Source organism: Diabrotica virgifera, chromosome 10, assembly GCF_917563875.1.
Source record: "Diabrotica virgifera virgifera chromosome 10, PGI_DIABVI_V3a".
Taxonomy (NCBI): Eukaryota; Metazoa; Arthropoda; class Insecta; order Coleoptera; family Chrysomelidae; genus Diabrotica; species Diabrotica virgifera.
The window spans coordinates 31455338-31480211 of NC_065452.1; the positions used below are offsets into that span (position 1 = coordinate 31455338).

The window sequence follows — 24874 nt, forward strand, 5'->3', positions numbered from 1 at the left end:
AGTGTGCTATGGAAAAAACAAAGAAACATTTTCCAGATGTAAACGTATATAATTAATTAAAACAACAATAAGACAAACAACACTATAAAATATAACAAAGAAATAAAAGCAACTACTTACTTAGTGACGACCTAAATGTTCAAATTGTTGCCCATCATTTTCGACGCAAGCATTTACTCTTTCAAGAGTAGATTGAACAGCAGTCTCAATTTCTGCTTTCGCAATGCTTTGAATGGCGTTTCGTATTCTCTAGATTCTAGATCATGTTTTCTCGAGTGGTGGGCCTAGCGGCAAAAACAAGGTCTTTAATCAATCCCCATAAATAAAAGTATAAACCAGTTAAATCTGTTGCTATTCAATCTATCTTGAAAGAGTATATGCTTGCATCGAAAATGATGGGCAACAATTTGAACATTTAGGCAGTCACTAAGACTAAGTTAGTAGTTGCTTTTATTTCTTTGTTATATTTTATAGTGTTGTTTGTCTTATTGTTGTTTTAATTAATTATATACGTTTACATCTGGAAAATGTTTATTTGTTTTTTCCATAGCACACTACTTTTCTTTAACCTCGTTTACCGGTGACAGTAACAGTTGTTTAAAATTTACACATTTCTTAAGATATCTCGAGATAGTAAAAAGGTATCGACATACGGTTTTCGGTATTATATTGCTAATTTGGTCTAATTTTGTAATACAGGATTAAAAATGCATACTTGTATTTAATATTTTCCAACGATAACTAGATTTCTGAAAATAATTAAATAACGCCTCCTAGCTTGCATATTACTTATTAGGCCATTTCGAAAATAAGACACTTACATTTACGAAAAGAGCTGTTTTCAACAAGACTAAGTATGCAAAAATTCGATTTAGCAGAACCGGACTTACAGCCATTTTTCATAAGAGGGTTCCCACTCATCCCCACCTCTTATTTGCAAAGATAGACTTAAACTTGTGAAATCAAATATGCGCAGAATTTTATGAAGAATGCGATTATTGGATTTCCAGTGCCCTTTCATTAGGTAAATTTTGTAAAATTTTGATTTTTTAATTTTTGATATTCAATTACGCCCTCTAGTGGTGGACCTACAATTATGAAAATAATTTCCAGGCTTTTTCCGAGGCAAATTTTGTTATAAATATTTTTTTCTCAAAGCTGTACTATAAGCTGCCTTTAAGGCAAGCGTCCACAGACCCGCATCGGACGCATCGTACGCAACGGATTTTAGTTTGCCTTGTACAGAAACTTATGTAACCGCGTCCACTGATCCGCATCGTACGGATCGCATTATCGGCAATCATTGTAAGGCAAACTAAAATCCGTTGCGTACGATGCGGGTCTGTGGACGATTTGTAAGGCAAACTAAAATCCGTTGCGTACGATGCGTACGATGCGGGTCTGTGGACGCTTGCCTTAAAGGCAGCTTATAGTACAGCTTTGAGAAAAAAATATTTACAACAAAAGTTGCCTCGGGAAAACGGTTCCTGAGATATGGCCGAGAGCCATTCTTATTGGGACATCCGGTACATTCAACAATTGCAATTTTCCTTCAATTAATAAAAAATAGGAGTGATCAACTATGATAATACATTTTTGACGTCCTCGAGCGGGATAGAAATACATAGGCGTAACCAGGGGGTGGTTGTGGGGTTTATAACCCCCCCCCTTTTGGATGTACTTTGAGCTCTATATGCTTAACACCATTATTATTCCATACCCACAGAGACCTTCAAGTTGATGTAACCCCCGCCCTTAGGATCATCCTGGTTACACCTCTGCCGAAATATATTTTACCCCATGAGGTACAGTGTGACGTTTTAGCAACAGCGAAACAGCAATATTGGTAAGAACCGTGGCAACTCTGTAATTTAAGCCCCAAATGAGTTCTGCATCCCTTCTCTGGTTAGCGGGCAGCTCACGTCTATTCCTATATCGGTCGGAGTGTATAAGTGCTTAAGTGGGAAATACACCATTCAATTCGGTTGAACAATGTGGACGATTCAACTAAAATAAACCATGTATTTTGCAATTCAATAAAAGCCTTCAATAAAATTGAACGTTAAATAAGTTGAAACAATTTCTACTCTCGTTCAACTTCTTTGAACAACGGGGATAATTCATCCACATTGACGCATCTATAAAAGTTTGTCGATTGTGTTCGATTCAACCTTTTATTTCATTTTGACTTGTGCTGTGTGAATTTCGTACTTTATTACAAGAAATACGTAAAATTTCATTTAATAATGGTATATAGATGGAAATACGAAAAGACTCCAATATTTCTCGACTTGTATAAAAATCACGAATAGAATCATCTTAATTGTTAAAGCGAATTGAATAAAAAATAATTGAAGCGTGTATATGTATGCTTTTAAATTTGGATGAACAATGTCATTGAATCATCCACATTGTTCAACCGAATTGAATGGTGTATTTCCGCCTTTAGATTTTATAACGTTTTTCTTTCCAGAGAAACCTCATAATCCTATGATTAATGCTGGGGCTATTATTATTTGCTCGTTGTTGAAGACAATGTATTCTCCAGAAATGAGCTCAGCAGAGAAGTTTGACTTTACTATGAACTTCTTTGAGGTAGGTTTGCATCTTTTGATAAAATTAATTTTACAACATTTGCAATCAAGTTTTTAGTCACAATTTTCAGTTTAATAGTAATATAATAAAAATAATAAATAAATAAATAAAAAAGAAGTCTTAGTTGGAATATGCATCGAAACATACACACGAGGACAGAGAAGAGCAGAACCATTTGTAAAAGTTCTCTATAGAAATGGAAGCTGTATATATGCAGTGAGAGGCAAAATTATGGAATATATTTATTTTTAGAGAGTGGGTGATTCTGACGACAAATTCCGAAACAGATCGAATTTTTTTAAATATGATTTTTTGGCTTACACAGGGTGTCCATAAACTCTTCTGACAAAAGAGAACGGGAGATTCCTCAGATAATTTTAAGACACTTTAACCCAATTTACCTAGTCCGAAAATGCTTCCTAAGGGTGCTAGAGCTCTTTGAAGATGGCGCCTTGTAATTAGTTTTTTTAAATACCTCCAGAACGCTTCTTAAAAAAAACGAAAACTGGCAGACATATTTATGTTCCAGACATGAATCGATTTCATCAATTGCGAATTTCTAGTACCAGTCATAGCAGTCCGTTTTAGGTAGGGCAACGGTTATTTTATCGCATAACTTTTTTATCTTTAACTTTTAAGCATTTTTGACTGGATTGGATTATTAAATTATGAGGGATTCTAGTACTAAAAGGTACTCTTGCTTTAAGGTGTATCCTAACGAAAACGGTGTATCCTAACGACTTAAAAAGCAAGAGAATCTTTTAGTACTAGAATACCTCATAATTTAATAATCCATTGTCAAAAATGCTTTAAAGTTAAAGATAAAAAAGTTATGCGATAAAATAACCGTTGCCCTACCCAAAACGGACGCCTATTACCGGCACTAGAAAAGCGCAATTGATGGAGTCGATTTATCTCTGGAAGTTAAATAGGCGTAGTTACCAGTTTTTGTTTTTCTAAATAGAAGCATACTGGAAGTATTTTAAAAAAATAATTATAAGACGCCATCTACAAAGAGATCCTGTTACAAAACTGACTTTTCTATGATCTTTTAGGCACTAATGTTTAGTTTTGGTTGACTTTATTTATTTTTAATAACTTACTTCTAAACAAATGAAAACCACTGAATTTATATCCTTTATTTTACAAACTACGATTCTAATTATTTATTACACCAAATCTAATCATTTATTTACATAATTACAAATTCAAAAATATACCGCGCCCGATACATATCAAAGTACACCGACGTATTCAAATTCACAACTAACTGCCAATTTCAAAATCCCTCTTATTTATACAATGCTTAATCATCTCGAATACAAAAGAATTATCCAAAATAAACGAGTATTTACATAATAACTTAAAGCACGTAAAATCGAATTTACTAGTACAATAACAAAAGAACAATTATTAGAAAAATCATGTAAAAAACTCGATCGAGATCTTTCTTTAAATTACGGTCCCTCATAAATCATTGTATAAAAAAGGTTACTTGGTTACTTGGTAAACATCTTCGGCGTCTGTTAGGCCAGGAGCTGAAAACAATCGGGTGGCACAATTATGTCACACTCCCTTAGGAAGCATTTTCGGACTAGGTGAATTGGGTTAAATTGTCTTAAAATTATCTGAGGAATCTCCGGTCTTCGTTTTTCAGGAGAGTTTCTGGACACCCTGTATATCATACTAGTGACGTTATCCATCTGGACGTGATGAGCTAATGGATTATTTTTTAAAATGAGAATAGGGGTCGTGTGCTAGCTCATTTGAAAGGTTATTCAATTATCTATTCAGTAGTATAAACATTAACAATTATTTGTACAGGGTGGCAAACAAATCTTGAATTAAGATAATTGACACAACAAGAAGTATGTGTATCTGTGTATGTAATTTATTGAATTCAAAATACATTTTACTGCTGTGAGAAAATAAAAGAAATGTTTATTTCAATAATAATAAACATTGATTATCGTTTAAATAATATTCAAACTGCCACCCACCTGGCGGATGACGACAATCTTCTGGAATAATATGAATTATTGTTACTTATAATTTTTAAATCTTTTTATTTTTGGTTACAGTTCTTGTTAAAGGTTTTGGCTGATTTTTTTATGTTCTACAATGTTAATCAAAATTCATTTATAAACCAATGATATAAGTTCAGACTAAAACAAGACATACGTAATCTTTTGCTCGGATAGATTTAATGAAAATAATTTGGATCGCTCGTTATAATACTATTTTATAATATTTTTAATGAAATCCTTTTTTTGTTTCTAGAGGTTGGCCGGAAGGGAAGATTTAGGTTTTAATAATGCAGTATTCTTGTCAGAACGTGAATGTGCTGATCGTAACTATGCCCTAGGTTTCTACATGAGGGAACATAAATGTTTCCCAGAAAGTAGTAAATTTAGAGAATGTATGGATTTCTATTTTCAGGTATTGAAGTCACTCAAACCGTACGCCAATTGCACACACACCGATTTTGGACGGTCGATTTTATACCGGCCGTCCAAATCCCAATAGTGAACCACATGTGAGAACGGGACATTGCACATTTGCACATACGCCGACCGCTGATCCGTGCCGGTAAAATGCCGGTGAGCAGCCGTCCACCACGACCAGGAAGTATTGGCGTATGTGACTACATACAGTATTGCACACACATCGATATTTTATCGTCCAATTCCAGTGGACTGATCGGTGAAATTATAGGTACTACGTTTTAATTTTAGTTTTGATAGTGCTTGCTATATAATTAGAATTGCTTTTTCTTCTTTCTTCTTGTATGTAAGCTTTAAAGCCTGTTTCTTCTTCAATATTAGCCTCCTAAATTGTTTAAATTATCGCACCATCTTTTTCTTGGTCTGCCAATACTTCTTCGTCCATTTGGTGACTTACCTATCTCCTGCTATTCATACTCCTGCTATATCCTATCCTCTGCCATTCTACTAATGTGTTCGTTCCACTCCTGTTTCCGTTTTGTTACCTATCCATTTATATCTTCTACATTGCATGATCTTCTTAAGTTTTTGCTTCTCTCCCTATCCAACAGACTTTTCGCTGATATTCGTTGAAGTATTTTCATCTCTGTTGTTTCTAGTAGTCGTCTCGTTTTAGATGTGTCAGGTCTTGTCTCCGCCGTTTATGTCAATATAGGTCTAATTGCTGCTTTATAGATTCCTGCTTTTGTGCCTTGTCTTAGGTGTTTGTTCTTCCAGATGGTGCCATTAAGAGATCCCGCCGCTTTACTTGCTTTTAAGCTTTGTTGTCGTACTTCCTCTTCAACATCTCCGTAACTGGTTATATCTATTCCCAGAAATCTAAACTTTGCTTCCTGCTTTATTATTTTTCCATCAATTTCGATTTTACATCGTAGTGGGTATTTAGATGTTGTCATACATTTGGTTTTTTCTGCTGAGTATTATCATATTGTATTTCTTGGCTGTTGTATTGAGTTAGATATTCTTGGTTATTGTATTAGGATTGCAATTGGTGATTTTATTAATAATGATGTCTTTATTTCGTTAATGGAGGCAAGATCTGTTTTGTGGAATAAAACTTTAGATACAGGACAGGAATCTTACTAGGGATGCATGAAGAGAAGTTGGCTGCTCCTTGAAAAACAATTTTGAGATTATGGAAGATAAAGCAAAAAATTTGGTTTACGATTCATTATTATTTAATAACCTCCTGTCACTACAACAAAGCAACTGATTGTTTGACCGGTAAAAATCCGGTGAGTCTGCAAGCACCCGCTACCAGAAAAATATCAGCCGATTTTATATTGATCGTCCAAATTCGATGTGTGAGCAATGAGCGTTACTAATTTTATCACTAAAAGACCGAACAAAAATGTTATTTTTTCAGAAAATATCTGTGAAATCGGCAAAACTCCCTGAAACGGAATCGAGATTTTAGTCCGCTTAAAACCCGAAAAGGTTGTGTGCGCTGAACTCGGAACTGGTATAAATGCTCGATATTCGAAGGCGCTGTTGTCAAATCTACGGAATGAAAATTAATTTGGTTCTTTCTAATATTAATTAAAAATTTATTATCGTAAATTTATTTTAAATATCACCAGCTATTTATCACCAACATAATACCTGTCATTTGACTTGTTCTACGTGTCGGACTTGTTAAAATACCCAATATTTTTGTCGGACAAATACAGACAAAATCATAAACTTGTCAGGATGGCACGTTTATCATGTTCCACAAATAAAACTTCCCCTGTTCCATTATTCCCATACACCAAAGTTTGTCCGACTAGAAATCTTTAAGCTATGAACAAATTTTCAGTTTGCTATTAATAAACTTTTTTTGGTACGCGGGATCCATGACTCTTATTTATTATTCTTATATTATAACGGATTATGTTTCACCGTATCGAAGGCCTTGTTATAATCTAGAAAGCAGACATAGATATCCTGGTTTACGTCTAAAAATCTCTGTATTAGCACATTCACTGCATATAATGCTTCTCTAATTCTTGAGAATTTCTAAATCCGAACTGACTTTGTCCAATGTCTTGTTCTAACTTTTTATATATTGTACGATCTACGATGAATAATCTTTAGGAATATTTTTAGTATGTGGCAATATTAAACATATACTTAGATGACTAACTGACAATGACAAACCAGTGTTTCGCCGACTTAGTGGAAGAACACGTGTTTGAATTCATGACAGAGATGATTTGGACATATCAAAAGAATGTAACGGTAACGGATTAATAAGTCCTACACCAGTGTAATTGATATGCATCTGATCTGTTTGCTTCTGTGAACAAAAGGGAACTGAGTATATTCGGGAATATTCCTTCCCCCCGAATTTATATTTGTACTGTAATTTGGTTTGAGTATGACTTCTAATCGTCTATTAACATGTCTTGTAATTATTATACGATATTTACAATAAAGTACCCCGCACAAACCTTATGGAAATTAGGTCCAGTGGATTTCGTTCCTACTTTAAGAAAATACCCTTTAAAGCATTCTGATAAAAAGTTCTCATGGGCACAACTCAATCGTATGAAGGATTTTCAAGATATAGAGGAACAAACGCGGAAAATTATAAGATTTACTGAGTATTCCAATTCCCTGAGTTACTGGTTATCTGTCAACATGTAGAAGTTTGGATCAGGGAAAAGTACTACTAGTCTAGGATTTTTCCTGGCTATCCAATGGCGACCTTTACTTTGACCTTGACCTTCAACGGACGTCATCTTCTAGAGTTTCGAGGGTTTTCGGCATTAAATTGATATAAACAGATTACTCATGGGTTTTTGGGATCGCTAAACACGAATATGCCATCAGAATTGACCTCTGGAGGACGTGGTGGCCAGGACCACTGCAAGGGACGTCATCTTCTATAGTGTCGATGGTTTTCGGCATTTAATTGATGCAAATGAATTACTGGAGGGTTTTTTGAGGTCGCTAAACACGAATATGCCACCAGAACCGACTCCCGGAGCACCTGGTTTCCAAGGTCAATGAAAGGGGCTCCTGGAGTTTCGAGGGTCTTAGGTACTAAATTAATGCAAACGGATTAGTTATAGCTTTTTGGGGTTGCTGAACACGAATATGTAATCAGCACAGACACAGGAGCACCTGATGCCTAAGACAGGTTATCTTCTGGAGTTTCGGAGAAATCAAATGGAGGAATCAAATGGAGCAATCTTAGGTTTTGAACTCCAGAAAATAACCTGTCTTAGGCACCAAGTGCTTATGTGTCTGTATATGTCAAAAACCTATAACTAATCCGTTTGCATTAATGTAGTACCAAAGACCCTCGAAACTCCAGGAGCGCCTTTCATTGACCTTGGAAACAAGGTGCTCCGGGAGTCTGTTCTGGTGGCATATTCGTGTTTAGCGACCTCAAAAAAATCCTCCAGTAATTCATTTGCATCAATTAAATGCCGACAACTATCGAAATTCTAGAAGATGACGTCCCTTGCAGTAGCCCTGGCCACCACATCCTCCGGAGGTCAATTCTGATGGCATATTCGTGTTTAGCGGTCTCAAAAACCCATGAGCAATCTGTTTATATCAATTTAATGCCGAAAACCCTCGAAACTCTAGAAGATGACGTCCGTTGAAGGTCAAGGTCAAAGTAAAGGTCGCCATTGGATAGCCAGGAAAAAATCCTAGACTGCTAGTACTTTTCCTTGATCCAAACTTCTACATGTTGCCAGATAACCAGTAACTCAGGGAATTGGAATACCCAGTAAATAATTTTCCGAGTTTGTGCCTCTATATCTCGAAAATCCTTCATACGATTGAGTTGTGCTCATGAGAACTTTTTATCAGGATGCTTCAAAGAGTATTTTCCCAAAGTATCAACAAAATCCACTGGGACCTAATTTCCATAAGGTTTGTGCAGGGTACTTTACGATAATAAATTTTCAATTGATACTAGAAAGAACCGAATTAATTTTCATTCCGTAGATTTGGCAACAGCGCCTTCGAATATCGAGCATTTATACCAGTTCCGAGTTCGGAGCACGCAACCTCTTCGGGTTTTAAGCGGATTAAAATCTCGATTCCGTTTCAGGGACTTTAGCAGTGAAATCAATATAATTTTTATTTTGTTTTAAATATTAATATATTAACAAATGTTTTAGTGTTGTTCCCTAGAAGTCAATTGTGATTTAGTAGCCGTAATGGCCGCCACCTTAGCCAATGGCGGTATTTGTCCTTTATCAGAAGAAAAAGTTCTGAAGCCTGAGAGTGTGAGAGACGTTCTGTCGTTGATGCATAGTTGTGGAATGTATGACTATTCGGGACAGTTTGCTTTCAAGGTAAAGTAACTTCATCAGTACAGACTATTACATGGGCGCCCATATAAAAATTTTCAGGGGGGGCAGACGTGAGGATTCTGCACATTGCATTTTGTACACTATGGATAACAATATATAGTTTAAAGCACCCGAAAAGCTAGGGGGCACGCCCCCCCCTGTCCATGGGTATGGGCGCCTATGGTCTATTATAAGAAATATACTATAAGTAATTCTAAACATGAATACAAATTTTCATTTCGTTGCAAAACGAAACCAAAGCCGTCTAACATTTCAGTTCGCTTAGAGAGCGCTATAAGCACTCTAACCGGTTTCAAAACTTGTTAGTTTATAATCAGAGAATGCATATACAGTGCTAGTCAAAAGTCCGTACCTCCCCTCGTATCTTTTGAACGGTTATACTCATGATACTATAAATAACAAGATAGTATCTTCTCGTAGCGCAAATACGTCCAAGTTCGCGCATCGCATGACGTAACTGGAGACCGGAATTTGAATGCTTGTTGTTAGCTTATAGTCGAGGCTGTATCGTCGCCCCCGTTAGGTAACATATTCCGATTCGATTTTGTTGCACAAACTCACTTAAAAAGAGTTCCTTATAACAAATACACAGAGTGCCGGAAGGTGCCGCTGTCGGAAAATTGTTTCAACAATTATTTTTAAACAAATTCAAAAAAATCAGTTTTTTCACTTCGTATAATTTTTTAGATGCTTTGGGTCATTATGAGCCAAAAAGGTCTCCTGTAATTTTTCTCTAAAATTGACTGTTGTTGAGTTATACGCGATATAAAATTTGAAAAACGCGAAAATGGCCATCAAGGCTTAAGAACTCGGTTAAAAATTATTATTATGAAAGTAAAAAATGACTGAATCAAAGTTGAAAGCCCCCCCCCTACAGGATCCTGAAGAAATTTTGTCATTATTTTATTACTGAGCTGTTATTTTTAATTGTTAACCATGAGCGCTAAGTGAGGCGGCCGTCAATGTGAGTGCAAGTGAGATGCACCATTAGATGGCCGGAATGGTGCATCTTTTTCGCACTCACTATTGACGGCCGCCTGTATGCAGTTAGCGCTCATTGTTAATAATTAAAAATATCAGCTTAGTAATAAAATAATAACAAAAATTTCTTCAGGATCTTGTAGGGTGGACTTTAAACTTTGATTTGGCCACTTTCTAACTTTCATAGTAATAATTTTTAACTGAGTTATTAAGCCTTGAAAATGGCGATTTTCGCGTTTTTTAAATATTAAATCGCGTATAAGTCGACAAACATAAATTTTCGAGAAAAATCTAGAATCTAGTAAAACAAAGAGAGCTTTTTTTGCTTATAATGACCCAAAAAATCCAAGAAAATTGAACGAAGTGAAAAAACTGATTTTTTTTAATTTGTTTAAAAAAAATTGTTTAAACAATTTTCTGGCCGCGGCACCTCCCGGCACCCTGTGGATTTGTTATAAGGAACTCTTTTTTAGTAAGTTTGTGCAGAAAAATCGAATCGGAATAATTTACCTAACGGAGGTGACCATACAGCATGGACTATACAACCGCGAGCAATTCAAACTAATCGGAAATCATTCGGACATTACGAACCATTACGAACTTGGGTCTCCAGTTACGTCACGACTCGCTTCTCTTCGAGATGCGCAATATATTATCTTGTTATTTATAGTATCGTGGTTATACTTTTATAATAGTGAAATTTGGAGGAAGCAAATAAACGGACGTAGGCTTCTTAACTAGTCATGACAGGTGACGTAATAGTGACAGATGACTTTACAGCTCCACTGTGACAGATAATTTTAAATGGGACCCTATGGTAAGCGATACCTCGTTTGAAAGGTATTGAAAATACCCATTCAGCTATACTAATTTTGTTTGAGTTTAAGCTCATTTGGATGAATAAATGAAATAATATAAAATTGTAGTTTCGCATTTAATTAATAAAAATTCAAACCTCCGCCTATGGTTACTTGTCAAAAAGGTTGACGTTGACGTAAAAACTACTAGAGAGCTGAAAAATGTCAACCATGGGCGGACATTTGAATTTTTAATAATTAAATGCGTTCACCAAAATCAAAATCAACTTAAACCCAAAAAAATTAGTATGACTGAATAGGTATTTTCAATAGCTTTTAAATGAGGTATCACTTGCCATAAGGTCCCATTTAAAATTATCTGTCACAGGGGCGCTGTAAAGTCATCTGTCACTATTACGTCACCTATCATGACTAGTTAAGAAGCGTACGTCTGTTTATTTCCTCCCTCCAAATTTCACTATGTATAACCGTTCAAAAGATACGAGTGGGGGTAGGGTACGGACTTTTGACTAGCACTGTATAATCTCTAAACAAACTAAAATAATTCAAGCCACTAGCCTCGAATTGCAACGATCAAAATGGTATGGGTGTCTTATTGACATCTCCTAGAAACAAGTCAAAGTTTTCAATATAATAAAATATAAAATAATATTAAATTAAATTAAAAATCTTATTGGGACCATTTTTATGGTTACGCCTCCGTGGCTTCTAAAAATGCAAGCCAAACGGATGCTGGAGCAAAGAAAGATGAGGGAATTCTAAAATTTAAAATTTTAACGAAAAGTGGACCCCCATACTCAGAGATGAGTAAATTAATAGAAATAAAAATGAATAAACGTTTTCATTTCGTTGCCAAACTAAACCAAAGACGTCTTATATTTCTGTTTGCTTAGAGAGCGCTATAAGCACTCAAGCGCTCTCTAAGCGAACTGATATATAAGACGGCTTTGGTTTCTTTTTGCAACGAAATGAAAATGTATATTCATTTTTATTTCTCTTAGTTTACTCCCATCTGAGTATAGGGGTCAATTTTTCGTTTTAATTTTTCCGCACTGGACAGGTGAGACGTGACGTGCAAATTTTAGAATTCCCTCATCTTCTTTTGCTCCAGTATGCGTTTGGCTTGCATTTGTAGAAGCCACGGAGGTGCAACCAGAAAAATTGTCCCAATATTATTTTATATTTTATTAGATTGAAACTTTGACTTATAAGTAATTCTGTTTAACATGTAATCTGTTATAGGTTGGATTGCCAGCTAAATCTGGAGTGAGCGGAGCTATGTTGGTAGTTGTTCCAAATGTAATGGGTATGTGTTTGTATTCTCCACCTTTAGACGCACTAGGAAACAGTTGCAGGGGTGTACAATTTTGTGAGGTAAATAATGTCTATCATAACTGAAAATGTTAAAGATATCGTGGAAAATGGTAAAACGGTAAAAGTAGGTCTTCAAAAATTATAGTAGACGGAGAGGAATGGAGATGAAAATAGGGAGGCATTTTTAAAAATATTAGTAGCGAAGAAGGAACAGAAGCCGGAAAAAAGGGAACGACAATTTGTGGTAAAAACAAGGAATTGGATGACAAAAATGACAAAACCCTGGCTATGACAACGGACACGTATTAAATCAAAGAATGAAAAATATAAAACACAGATACATAAAATTGGAAACAAAATGAGAATATCATTTGGAAAATTGGAGCGTAGAACAGAATTCAAAAGAACAAAAATTATCGCAATCCAGAAGCCTGGCAAAGACAACAAGCTGCCTGAAAGTTACCGGCCTATCGCCTTACTCAGTTGCTGTTATAAATTACTAGAACTACTCTTATATAATAGAATATGTAACACCATTGACGCTATACCAAGACGCTGTACCAATTGAGCAAGCTGGATTTAGAAAAGGACGAAGCTGCTGTGACCAAGTGCTGTCCTTCATTCCATTTATCTAAGCTGGCTTTGAAAGACGTGAAAAATCTGCCATAACATTTATAGACCTTACGGCTGCCTATGACATTGTGTGGAGAGAGGGCCTTATTTATAAGTTGATGAAAATCATACCCTGTCTCAAAACTTGTCAGCTGATAAACAATCTACTAACTAACATACTGTTTCAGGTATATATGGGTGATTCGCCAAAATAGACGGCAATTTCGAGGTAGAGAAATTTAATTTAAAACATGGTTTAAAATTAGTTAATTTTTAAATATTTTTTTATAAAATGAGCTATTCAACTTAACCATGATACCAGCAGAGATGATTTTTAAATATTTTCCGAAAAACGGAAATGTTGTTATTTCGGAGTTGACTAAGTGTCCACGGTGTTGACGTAATTCTCTGTTAATTGAAATTTATGATAGTAACAATTAAATAAAAATTGATATGTGATAAAACTATACAAAACACTTCCATTTTGATATAAACTACTACAGAAAAACATGAAAAATAGGTAAAATATCAATTGCGTCGGAGTTGATTTAGACCGGCCTTCGTGTTGAAAAAACTTTCCAATATTTAGCCGTGTCTTCTTCGTTAAACTTCAAAAATCTAATCTGCTTTTGAACACAATCTTGGCATTTCCTTTCTATACATTCTTCTGTCTTTTCTTCATTTTCTCCATGTCAATATAATGATTTGTTATCCGCTTCCACACATGAGCTCCATGTTTTCACATAATGTGCCTACATAGACAGATGTCTCTTTTATCAGCATTAGAGAAGACTAGCCAAAATGGTATATTCTTACAGAAATAAGCATAGCTGCATAAAATATTACTTTTTTTCATAAAATCTTTATTTAACGATTTTGGGGGCTTTCGCCTTCATTTTTCCGTCGTACTCCAGTGTATACGAGCCATTTTCTATAAAAAGAAGATAATTACCAAACCGACCGAAACATCTTGAGAGCTAACCCAGTAACCCTTTTCCTATATCAGACTAAATTTAAATTGTATTGTTTTAGTTTAAGACTGACCACTCACACACTTTCAACAACTCCGAGGCACGTTCGTCAACTCCGAGGCACGACTGGGCTTCGGAGTTGATTGCTTCGGTGTTCATGATTTCATACATTTTTAATTATACTTTCTACAAATATTAAAAATAATTCTGCTTTATTCACCGTGTATCAAAAAAACTTTATAGCGCATACTTAGAAGAAAAACATTAAAAAATTAGCAAAATTAAGCTTTTACGAAGGCTTCGGTGTTGACTGTATAAAAACATACGCTAGCTTAAGACACTTTGAAAAATTTTCTATCGCTTAACGATATTATGTTCGTCCACTTTCTTCCACAATTTGGGTTAAACTGAAGCGTTGCTCTCTTGTCAAGCTGCCCGCCGTACAGTATAGTGCAGTTTGGCCTAAATTTTCATATATTTTCATGAGGCCTCGGTGTTGATGCACAAAGTGGGTTACAGTTTTTAGTAGTAGATTTTTATGGTTTAATTTTAAAAATGAAAGTTATTAATTTGACAGTTTTAAATTACATTGGGTTTTTAATTAATTATTGACAAAATAATCTGCACTTTTGTAACTTTTCAAAGTGTAATACTATAAAACAGATCAAAAAACAAAGTGGGTTACAGCCTCGGAGTTGATATTTTGAAATTAAAATTGCATAAAATACTTGTAAAAATCCTTTTTTTAAAATTAATGTTAAGTGGCGTACATTCATCTATTGTATAACTAAACTTTGGCAACACAATTTGAAACACAGTATGTAAAGGACTTAAGAAAAAAGCGAGTTACACAATATGCCGCTTGTTTTGGAGAATCACCCATATAAATGATGCACGAAGTAACGTTAGAAAACTTAGCAACGGCTTACTTCAAGGCTCAGTCCTAGCTACCTTAGTATTTAACCTTTATACGGCAGATATACCTGAAACAAAATCGAGAAAATTCGCTTATGCAGACGACCTGGCCATTGGCTTCCAAGATAATAGTAATGAAGCTGGAGAACGAGCTCTAAACGAGGACCTAACTACACTAAGTAACTACTTTAAGAACTGGCGCTTACGTCCTAACACAAGCAAAACTGAAACCTGTCTCTTTCACCTGTCGAATCAACTTGCGGACGATACTCTCAATGTAACTCTAAATGATGCAGCTATCAAACATAACAACAACCCCAAATATCTAGGCGTCACACTTGATAGAACACTCACCTTCAAAAGCCATCTTACAAACGCAGCCGGTAAACTAAGAACAAGAAACAATATAATAACAAAACTTGCTGGAACAACTTGGGGTGCTTCTGCAGATACTCTTCGGACCTCTGCTCTAGCTTTGGTTTTTTCAGTGGCAGAATATTGTGCACCAGTATGGCTAAATAGTGCACATACAAACAAAATCGATGTCCAACTTAATCAAACCATAAGAATAATCACTGGAACAATAAAATCAACCCCGGTGAGATGGCTGCCTACTTTGAGCAATATTACTCCACCAGATCTACGCCGTACAGCAGCATTAGTGAGAGAGTACCAGAAAATTGTAGCCAACATACAATTACCGATCCATCAAGACATACCAGACATCTCAAAAGAGCACCAGCGACTGAGGTCTAGAAATCCTCCAATCAGATTTGCCCGAACAATTGGTGATTCCTATGATATACAAAGGCAATGGTCCACAAGATGGATGCCAACAATAGCAGAAGACTATATTCAGATATCCACCCCAACCCAGGGTTTCATCGGATCGGGTCTGCCCCGGTCCACCTGGGCGAGGTTTAAGCACATACGTACCGGACATGGTAAATGTGCTGATTCTCTGTTCAAATGGGGTCGTGCGGAAAGTCCACAGTGCGATTGTGGATCACCTAGACAGACCATAAGTCATTGTGTTTCAGATTGCCTAAATCGTGCCTACCGTGGAAACCTCCAGGACTTTGTGGAATGCTCCCCAGAAGCAATTGAATGGCTATGTAAATTGGACATTAATATTTAGATTCATTCATTATATTTTAGTGTTTAATAATATATTATATTTGTGTATTTATCGTACTGTGAAAGTCCATACGCTAAATAAAATAAAAAGTAAAAAATCGAATTAAAACCGAAGTAACAGTACATAAAACAGAAACATGATATAAAAGCGGTTCTTGAAGTGGTTTGGACATTTATTAAGAATGCCTGACTAGATATGGAATATAAGAATATTTCATTGGAGACCATCAGAAAGAAGAAAACCGGAATGAACCTATTTTTCTTCACTTATATTCATATTTCCTCTCTCTCTTAGATACCGCAGAAATGTTGTTCTTTTTACTGTACTTACTGCACTTTTTGCTATGTATTAATATTATTATTATTTTAATAAAATGATGTGTTTTATTTGCAGGAGCTAGTAAAGAAATTCAATTTCCACAGATATGATAACTTAAGACATGCTTCCGATAAATCAGACCCAAGAAAGCACAAATTTGAAACTAAAGGTCTAAATATAGTGAACTTACTTTTTTCGGCTGCGTCTGGAGATCTGCCTAGTTTGCGAAGGTAAGATGAATAATTTTGTTTTAAAACCGTAAATTTGAAGATTTTCCGTAAATTTTTCCGTATTTTCTGAACCGTAAATTGAAATATTTTCCTAACGGTGCCTTTTGGTATTGTCATGCCTGGGTTAAACAGAGAACTTGAATCGAGTCGAAATCCATTTCACTTATTCCCCGTTAGAGGGCGTTCTAACCATACAGCGATATGAACAGTTTTAATTTATATCGAGAAACTACGGTCGTGTTGGTGTAAATTTGTCTTCCTCAGAGCCTCCTTGACAACAGATAGACCTAGAAATAGTACTATCGGAGGATGGAGGGAGACAGATTTAAATCAAAATGAAACCGAAGATTTTCTTATTTTACTAATGCCATACCCTAATAACACAAAACATTCCAGGAATGTTCCTAGAAGGTACTCACAGGACATTGAAAACATTCCTGGAATGTCCCCAAATGCACACGAATGTCCCTGGAAAGTCCCAGGAAAGTGCTGTGTCAGCATTTTAAATATTCTTAGAATGTTCTGTTGCAACATTCCATGAATGTCTACGAATGTTCTTTGGACATTCACAGTATATGTTTTAGACTGAATGTCTTGTTGGAACATTCCATGAATGTATACGAATGTTCTTTGGACATTCACAGTATATTTTTTAGACTGAATGTCTTGTTGGGACATTCCATGAATGTTCTTTGGACATTCACAGTATATTTTTTTAGACTAAATGTCTTGTTGGAACATTCCATGAATGTCTACGAACGTTCTTTGAACATTCACAGTATATTTTTTAGACATTCTCTGAAATATATCGTCAGTGATGTGACAATACCTCCTATATCTTTTTTCATGAGGTTTGCAGGAGACGAAAAACATTTTTTAAGGTCACCTCCTGTTTTCATACGTAAGTTCTGACTTAGACTGAGTTTTGTAGTAAATAGATAGTTAAATTTACTGCAAAAGAAGTCAAAAAATATATGAAAACAGGAGGTGGCTCAAACAAGTTTTTAGTCTATCTTACAAATCTCATGAAATAACAGATAGGAGGTATTGTCACATCACTGACGATATGTGGCCATACCAAATAATACATCCTTGATAAATATAAACATTTTTATTGCAAAAAATCTTTTCATACATTTTTTAATGTAATTTACTGATATTCCTATAAAAAATGTGTCACATTTGCTTTGTAAACCTTTCTTTTGCCTTTCATAGCCACATATTCCATTTCCTTCCTGGTTTTTTTGTAGACCACTTCTCTCAGCTGATTCTAAAAGAAAATAAAATAAATGGTAATTTTTCTATCCTTTACAATTAACAATCAGAAGAAATATTTACAGGTAATAATATGCATAAATAATAATAATAATAAAATAAATAATAAATTAAATATTTAAATAAATAATAAATAATATTTAATAAAGAAAATAATAAAACATTTTGTATTTTGACAACGACGTCCGATGTGGAAGTAGAAACCATAATAAAGTTATTTTTTCAAGTAAATTGTGGCTTATTTCCCCATTAAAATAGTTACAATAATTACAAAAATGCCACAAAGAAATAGCTTTTTCACAAACAAATAAGTATTTTGGTTTAATTAAATTTATTGTTTTTATTATTTACTTTAACTTAAGATTATAACTTAATTCTTGTTTTCTATTTCTGATGTTTTTATTTATTTACATTCAATATTAATCTGTTTTCTTGTATAATCTACTTCGCAATAATTATGTGATATATTGGACTTAAAATTAATTCAAAAATTTTTTGTAATTGGGCAACAATGTCAACTTAGATCTCTGATGTAGATAATGAAGAGCAACGGTATCTACAGTTGGAAAAGAAAGAATAGGGCGTTTCATCGATTGTCATTTGTTTCGAGCTTCTGTCATGTGTCGCATAATATTAATATATTTACGTCATATGTTTTTGGTTTGTATTATTGTATATACCAATAACGTATGTCGTAGATATATTAATATTATGTGACACATGACAAAAGCTCGAAAAAAATGACTGTGAATGAAAAGCCCTATACCCATGAACGTTCACATCAATCACTTATTTTGTATTTGCTATCTTTTTCTATTTTAGAACAAATAGGAAATGATATAAAAACCTTAAAAATAATAAACTGGAGAAAAAAGCACGAAACAGATCAGAGTGGAGAAGAATCCTGGAACAGGCCAAGATCCAGCCCAGAAAGGGCTGTCGAGCCAATGATGATGATGATGATGATCTTTTTCTATAACAAACGTTTGTGATTTATAGAAAAAGACAGCAAATACAAAATAAGTGATTGATGTGATCGTTCATGGTTATAGGGCTTTTCAGTCACAGTCATTTGTTTCGAGCTTCTGTCATGTGTCACATAATATTAATATATCTACGTCATACGTTATTGATATAACCAATAATACAAACCAAAGACGTATGACGTAGATATATTAATATATGTGACACATGACAGAAGCTCGAAACAAATGACAATGAACAAAGCCCTATAGGGCTTTTCATCGATTGTCATTTGTTTCGAGCTTCTGTCATATGTTATATAATCTGTGTATAATATTAATACAACACGGATTATACGACATATGACAGAAGCTCGAAACAAATGACTGTAAATGAAAAGCCCTATTTTTTAATTTTTCCAACTGTATATTGTAATTGTATTATTAATTGGGTTAAGCATATTACCTGTGTGATATAAGCTATTGGAACAGCACAGTCTCTGAAACGAACAGTTCAAAGTGAAGTTCTGTCAATATCTTTTTCTAAAAAATGTTTTGAACATACTGCTCTATTAACAAATCTGATCAATACTTCATGCCTTCTTCGCAGGATCTTCTGGAAAGCTAAAAATACAAAATATATGCATTACTGAGCATTATTAACCAATTTTAGTTTTAAATAAAAAATATGATTAATGAACTCACAAAATATTATAAAAAGCAGCTTAGAAATTGTTTATTAGTATAGTCGTTTCCCTAGACACAACTGGCTAGTGATTTTAGTAGGTAATTTTTTTGTTTTTGGCCAATTTTACCAAAATTACTAACTATTTAGTTATTATTTTTTTGCCAATTTTACGAAATTGTCAAAATTATTTACTAAAATCACTAGCCAGTTGTGTCTGAGACTAAGTTTAGCGAACCGACTATACTATTCATACTGTGTATTCATTAGTTGGTACTATTATAGTGTGTGGTCTACCATCCTGTTTATAAACCCATACATTAGCAAAAACGCAAAAAAAATTTAATTTTACAAATAATCCGTTTGTTATTATCTCTATTTACTATTTTAGTTAGGAATAAGCAAGTTTGTGGCTTATTCGCAATTACTAAAATAATAAATGGATATTTTCTGAAATAGGGGCATGCCTTTGTTTACATATTTGCAGAGGTACTAACCTTTGAAACGTTATTCCTGCAGATTTTTTATCTACATTGCTTCTGCTACTCCAACTGATTTTATGCACTATGTTAATAATACTATTAAAGTTATTATAAAAGTATCCGAATTAAAAAAATATTCTTAAAAAGCACAAATAAAAACAAACAACGATCACGCACCACGCACGGCAAGGTGGCCAAGGCCAAGATGCATGCTAATAATGCCAATATGGCCGAAGCCCCGAAGTCCGAAGTGAGGTCATTGGTCGTTTTTAGTCACGTGATGCCCTCTCTAAGCACCATGCACAAATACATGCGCCGTGAATTTGAAAATGAACATATAGGAACATTGGTAGTATGTTCACAGAATGTCTTATGGTAACATTCCAGGAATAATTTAATCAGATGTTCACCGAATGTTCACTAAATGTCCAGGACATTCAAATATTGATAGAACTTTGGTAGTACATTCCTGGAATGTTGTGTGTTGTTAGGGACTCTGTATTAGAGTACACAGACTCGTTTCTTACGGGTTCTCTGAACCGTAAATTGGAATATTTTCCTAACGGTGCCTTTTAGTATTGTCATACCTGGGTTAAACAGAGTTCTTGAATCGAGTCGAAATTCATTTCACTTATTCCCCGTTAGAGGGCGTTCTAACCATACTGCGATATAAATAGTTTTAATTTATATCTAGAAACTACGGTCGTGTTGGTGTAAATTTGTCTTCCTCAGAGCCTCCTTGACAACAGGTAGACCTAGAAATAGTACTATCGGGGGAGACAAATTTAAATCAAAACGAAACCGTAGATTTTCTTATTTTAATTTTGTTTAGTTTTAGTTTTATACATTATGATTATAAGATATTTAATTGGGTATTAAACTTAAGGCTTCTTCTTCAAGTCTCCGCGACGGAGTTCGGTAATCATTATATCTATTCGAACTTTAGAGACGGCTGCTCTGAAAACTTCATTTTTGACGTACAGGGTTATTCACTATATTTTGACCCCCCTGTAAACTGCGTTATTTACAGAATTAGAAAAAAATGTAAAATACAAAAGTTATTCGATTTTTAAATTATAATTTTTTGACATATATATTGTACTAGTGACGTCATCCATCTGGGCGAGATGACGTAATCGATGATTTTTTAAATTACAATAGGGGTCTGGTGCTAGCTCATTTGAAAGGTTATTTAATTCCCTATTCAGTAAAATAAACATTAAAGTGATATTATTTATACAGGGTGTCCAAAAAAAATTTTTTTATTAAATTAATTGACACAAAAAGAAGAATGTATGTATGTAATTTATTTAATTCAAAATACATTCTACTACTGTCAGAAAACAGAAATAAATATTTATTGAACAAATAGACATTACTTTTCACTTAAATTCAATGTTTAAGCTGCCACCCATCTGCCTCTTGGCAGTTTGAACATTGAATTTAAGCAATAAACAATGTTTATTTGTGCAATAAATTATTTCTGTTTTCTAACAGCAGTAGAAGATATTTTGAATTAAATAAATTACATACATTCTTCTTTTTGTGTCAATTAATTTAATTTTAAAAAAAAATTGAACACCCTGTATAAATAATTATCTGAATGTTTATATTACTGAATAGAGAATTAAATAACCTTTCAAATGAGCTCGCACACGACTCCTATTCTCATTTAAAAAAAAATAGTCGATTACGTCATCACGCCCAGATGGATGATGTCACTAGTATGATATATAAGTCAAAAAATCATAATTTAAAAATCGAATAACTTTTGTATTTTACATTTTTTTCTAATTCTGTGAATAAAGCAATTTACAGGGGGTCAAAACATAGTGAATAACCCTGTACATCCGTATCCGTACCATTCTCTCAGGTTGCGCAACCACGATATTCTACTTCTCCCTATGCTTCTATTTCCTTGAACCTTTCCCTGCATAGTCAATTGGAGCAAGTTGTATCTCTCTTCAGTATAATATGTCAGAGGTATTCCAATTTTCTTGTTTTGATGGTATGTATTTCAGATTTCCATGTCTTTATTCATCTTTCTCATTTGTTTGTGACGTGTTCTCTTGACAATATTTTCAGAATTTTTCTGTACACCCATAACTCAAATGATTCCAATTTTTGAAGTTATACTTCTTTAGTCGCGATTGGGAGTGAATTTTTATTATTCTGCGCGCATGCGCAAACAGAGAGTATGGCGTTAGTTGCTAAATCTTTCAAGACATATATATATCAATGCAAAAAAAGGTGTGAAAAGAATATACTAGTGCTTTTAGTAAATACACTGGGGTGCAAAATTAACCGGACACCTTAAAAATGGGTCATTTTTGATGTCTCAAATTTCCTGAACCTGCTGTCCGATTTAAGTGATTTTTTTAATATATTATAGCCTTATTCTTTAGCAATATGGCTGTAATAGTATTGTTGCTAAATAGTTAAATTTTCATTGTATACCGGGTGTACCAATCCAACTGTGTTTTTTCTCAAAGTTCGCATCACCCTGTGGAAAATTCTAGCATTTATAAAATACTCAAATTAAAATCAAACTATAGCCTCATGTTTTCTGAACATTTTTTTTTATTCATTCACTTATGTTGGACAATAAAAAAGTTAGGTACTTTAACTACTTTAACATCAACACAGGGTGTTTCTAAAAAAGTATCGCAAACTTTAAGGGGTAGTTCTGCATGAAAAAAAAATGACAGTTTGCTTTATAAACGGTAAGTCCGCAAATGCTTCGTTTCCGAGATAGGGGGTGTTGAAATTTTTCTTACAAACTGACGATTTATTTATTGCTTTAAAACCGGTTGAGATATGCTAATGAAATTTGCTGGGTTTTAAGACGTAGTTACTGTACATTTTTTCACGTACAAGTAAGAATTTAATATTCACCATTGGCGCGCATACAGGTAATATGACGGCTCATATGATGAAAAAATGTACAGTAACTACGTCTTAAAACCCACCAAATTTCATTAGCATATCTCAACCGGTTTTAAAGCAATAAATAAATCGTCAGTTTGTAAGAAAAATTGCAACACTCTCTATCTCAGAAACGAAGCAATTGCGGACATAGGTTTATAAAGCAAACTGTCATTATTTTTTCATATAGAATTACCCCTTGAAGTTTGCCATACTTATTTAAAAACATCCTGTATTGATGAAAAACATGAATAATTGTTAAAGTACCTAACTCTTTTACGGTCCAACATAAGTGAATGAATCAAAAAACAGAATGTTGAGAAAACATGATGCTATAGTTGGGTTGTAATTTGAGTATTTTATAAATGCTAGAATATTCCACAGGGTGATGCAAAGTTTCAGAAAAAAAAACAGTTTCATTGGTACACCCGGTATACAATGAAAATTTACCTGTTTAGCAACAATATTATTACAACGATATTGATAAAGAATAAGGTTATAAGATATTAAAAAATCACTTAAATCGGACAACAGGTTTAGAAAATTCAAGACATAAAAAATGACCCATTTTTAAGGTGTCCGGTTAATTTTGCACCCCAGTGTATATTTATTATAATTTTTATGTCTTTGGATTTGTCTTCCTCGGGAGTAAGATAAGTATTAAAAACATTTTTATATTTATTATACTTCACTTCGTCTGTTTGTTACCGTGAATTGTCATAATGTCCGAGAAACCGTCAAAACAATGCCTTCGTAGCGTCATTGGTACAGCATTCGACTAGAGATCGAGAGGTACCGGGTTCAAATGCGGACAATTGCTGTCTTTTTTTAATTTTTGGATTTTTAAAAAGTGGTAGGTATTAAAATTAGTTTAATAAAATAAAAATAAACTGTTTAAAGTATTTTATTTCGTTGAAATCATATAATAGAAGTATAACTTCTTACGTGCGTACAAAGTACACACACATTCTTTTTTTCATTGACACTGCATTAAAGGTCCAAGCTTCCTTTCCATAAAACAAAGTCGAGAAAACATGGCGCCTAGCCAATCTAACTCTTAGCTCCAACTTCAAATCTCTTGTGTAGAGGACTTTCCTCATTTTGTTAAAATTTGCTCTATCTTTTTATATTCTGATTTTGATTTCCTGGAAGTAATCATTTGTGTAGTTGGTCGACATTGGTTCCGTTTATGAAAATATTCTCGTTATTTCTTTGAGTTTTCGATATTCTCATAAATTTTGTCTTTTGACGTTCATTGTTAGACTATTCTGGTCACCAATCTCTGGAGATCCCCAATATTTTCGGCTTAGATGACAGTGTCGTCCGCATACCTAATGTTGTTAACGGGAACTCCATTTACCTTTATTTCAGCTGTTTCACCCTCAAGAGAGCTTTTTTCAGGACCTCTTCCGAGTAAGTATTAAAAAGAATTGGCGACAACACGCATCCTTGTCTCACCCCACGTCTGATTTAAATTTCCTTTGACAGCTGTTCTTTGACACGTACTGTTTGCTGCTTATTGTATAAATTCGATATAGGTAATCTTCAGGTCATTTTAGTCGATCTTCTTTAATTTCAGGACATCTTTCTTTAATTTCTTTACCATTTACCTACTTTAAATTAGTGTTGCCCAAAATCGGTCTTGGTCTTGCAGTCTTGGTCTTGTTCTTGCGTTTTAGCAAGACCAAGACCAAGACCAAGACCGTCTTATTTTAGCAAGACCAAGACCAAGACTAACCGTGCAAGACTTGAGCAAGAACAAGACTAAGCCTGCGAGACTCTTGCGTCTTGCAGTTAGGATTGAGTGTCGTTTTATGGAATATATTAGTTCGG

At 34.3% G+C, this 24874-nt stretch overlaps 1 protein-coding gene and 1 long non-coding RNA gene across 3 annotated transcripts in view; one reads left to right on the forward strand and one right to left on the reverse strand.

Moving 5' to 3' along the window:
* The window catches only part of LOC126893188 (glutaminase liver isoform, mitochondrial), a 112195-nt gene that overhangs the window by 81823 nt on the left and 5498 nt on the right, over window positions 1-24874 (forward strand). The window contains exons 8-12 of one of the 2 annotated variants that reach the window (XM_050663142.1): window positions 2474-2595; window positions 4876-5034; window positions 9221-9397; window positions 12457-12588; window positions 16558-16712. In XM_050663142.1, the coding sequence (XP_050519099.1) occupies window positions 2474-2595; window positions 4876-5034; window positions 9221-9397; window positions 12457-12588; window positions 16558-16712 (745 nt within the window). The remainder of the gene's footprint in view (window positions 1-2473; window positions 2596-4875; window positions 5035-9220; window positions 9398-12456; window positions 12589-16557; window positions 16713-24874) is intronic. The other variant, XM_050663143.1, reaches the window with a different exon arrangement.
* LOC126893189 (uncharacterized) lies at window positions 17732-20543 on the reverse strand. The gene is made up of 3 exons (XR_007701082.1): window positions 20132-20543; window positions 19416-19573; window positions 17732-17982 (listed from the first exon to the last, which is right to left on the reverse strand). It is a non-coding gene; the product is annotated as an uncharacterized LOC126893189 (long non-coding RNA).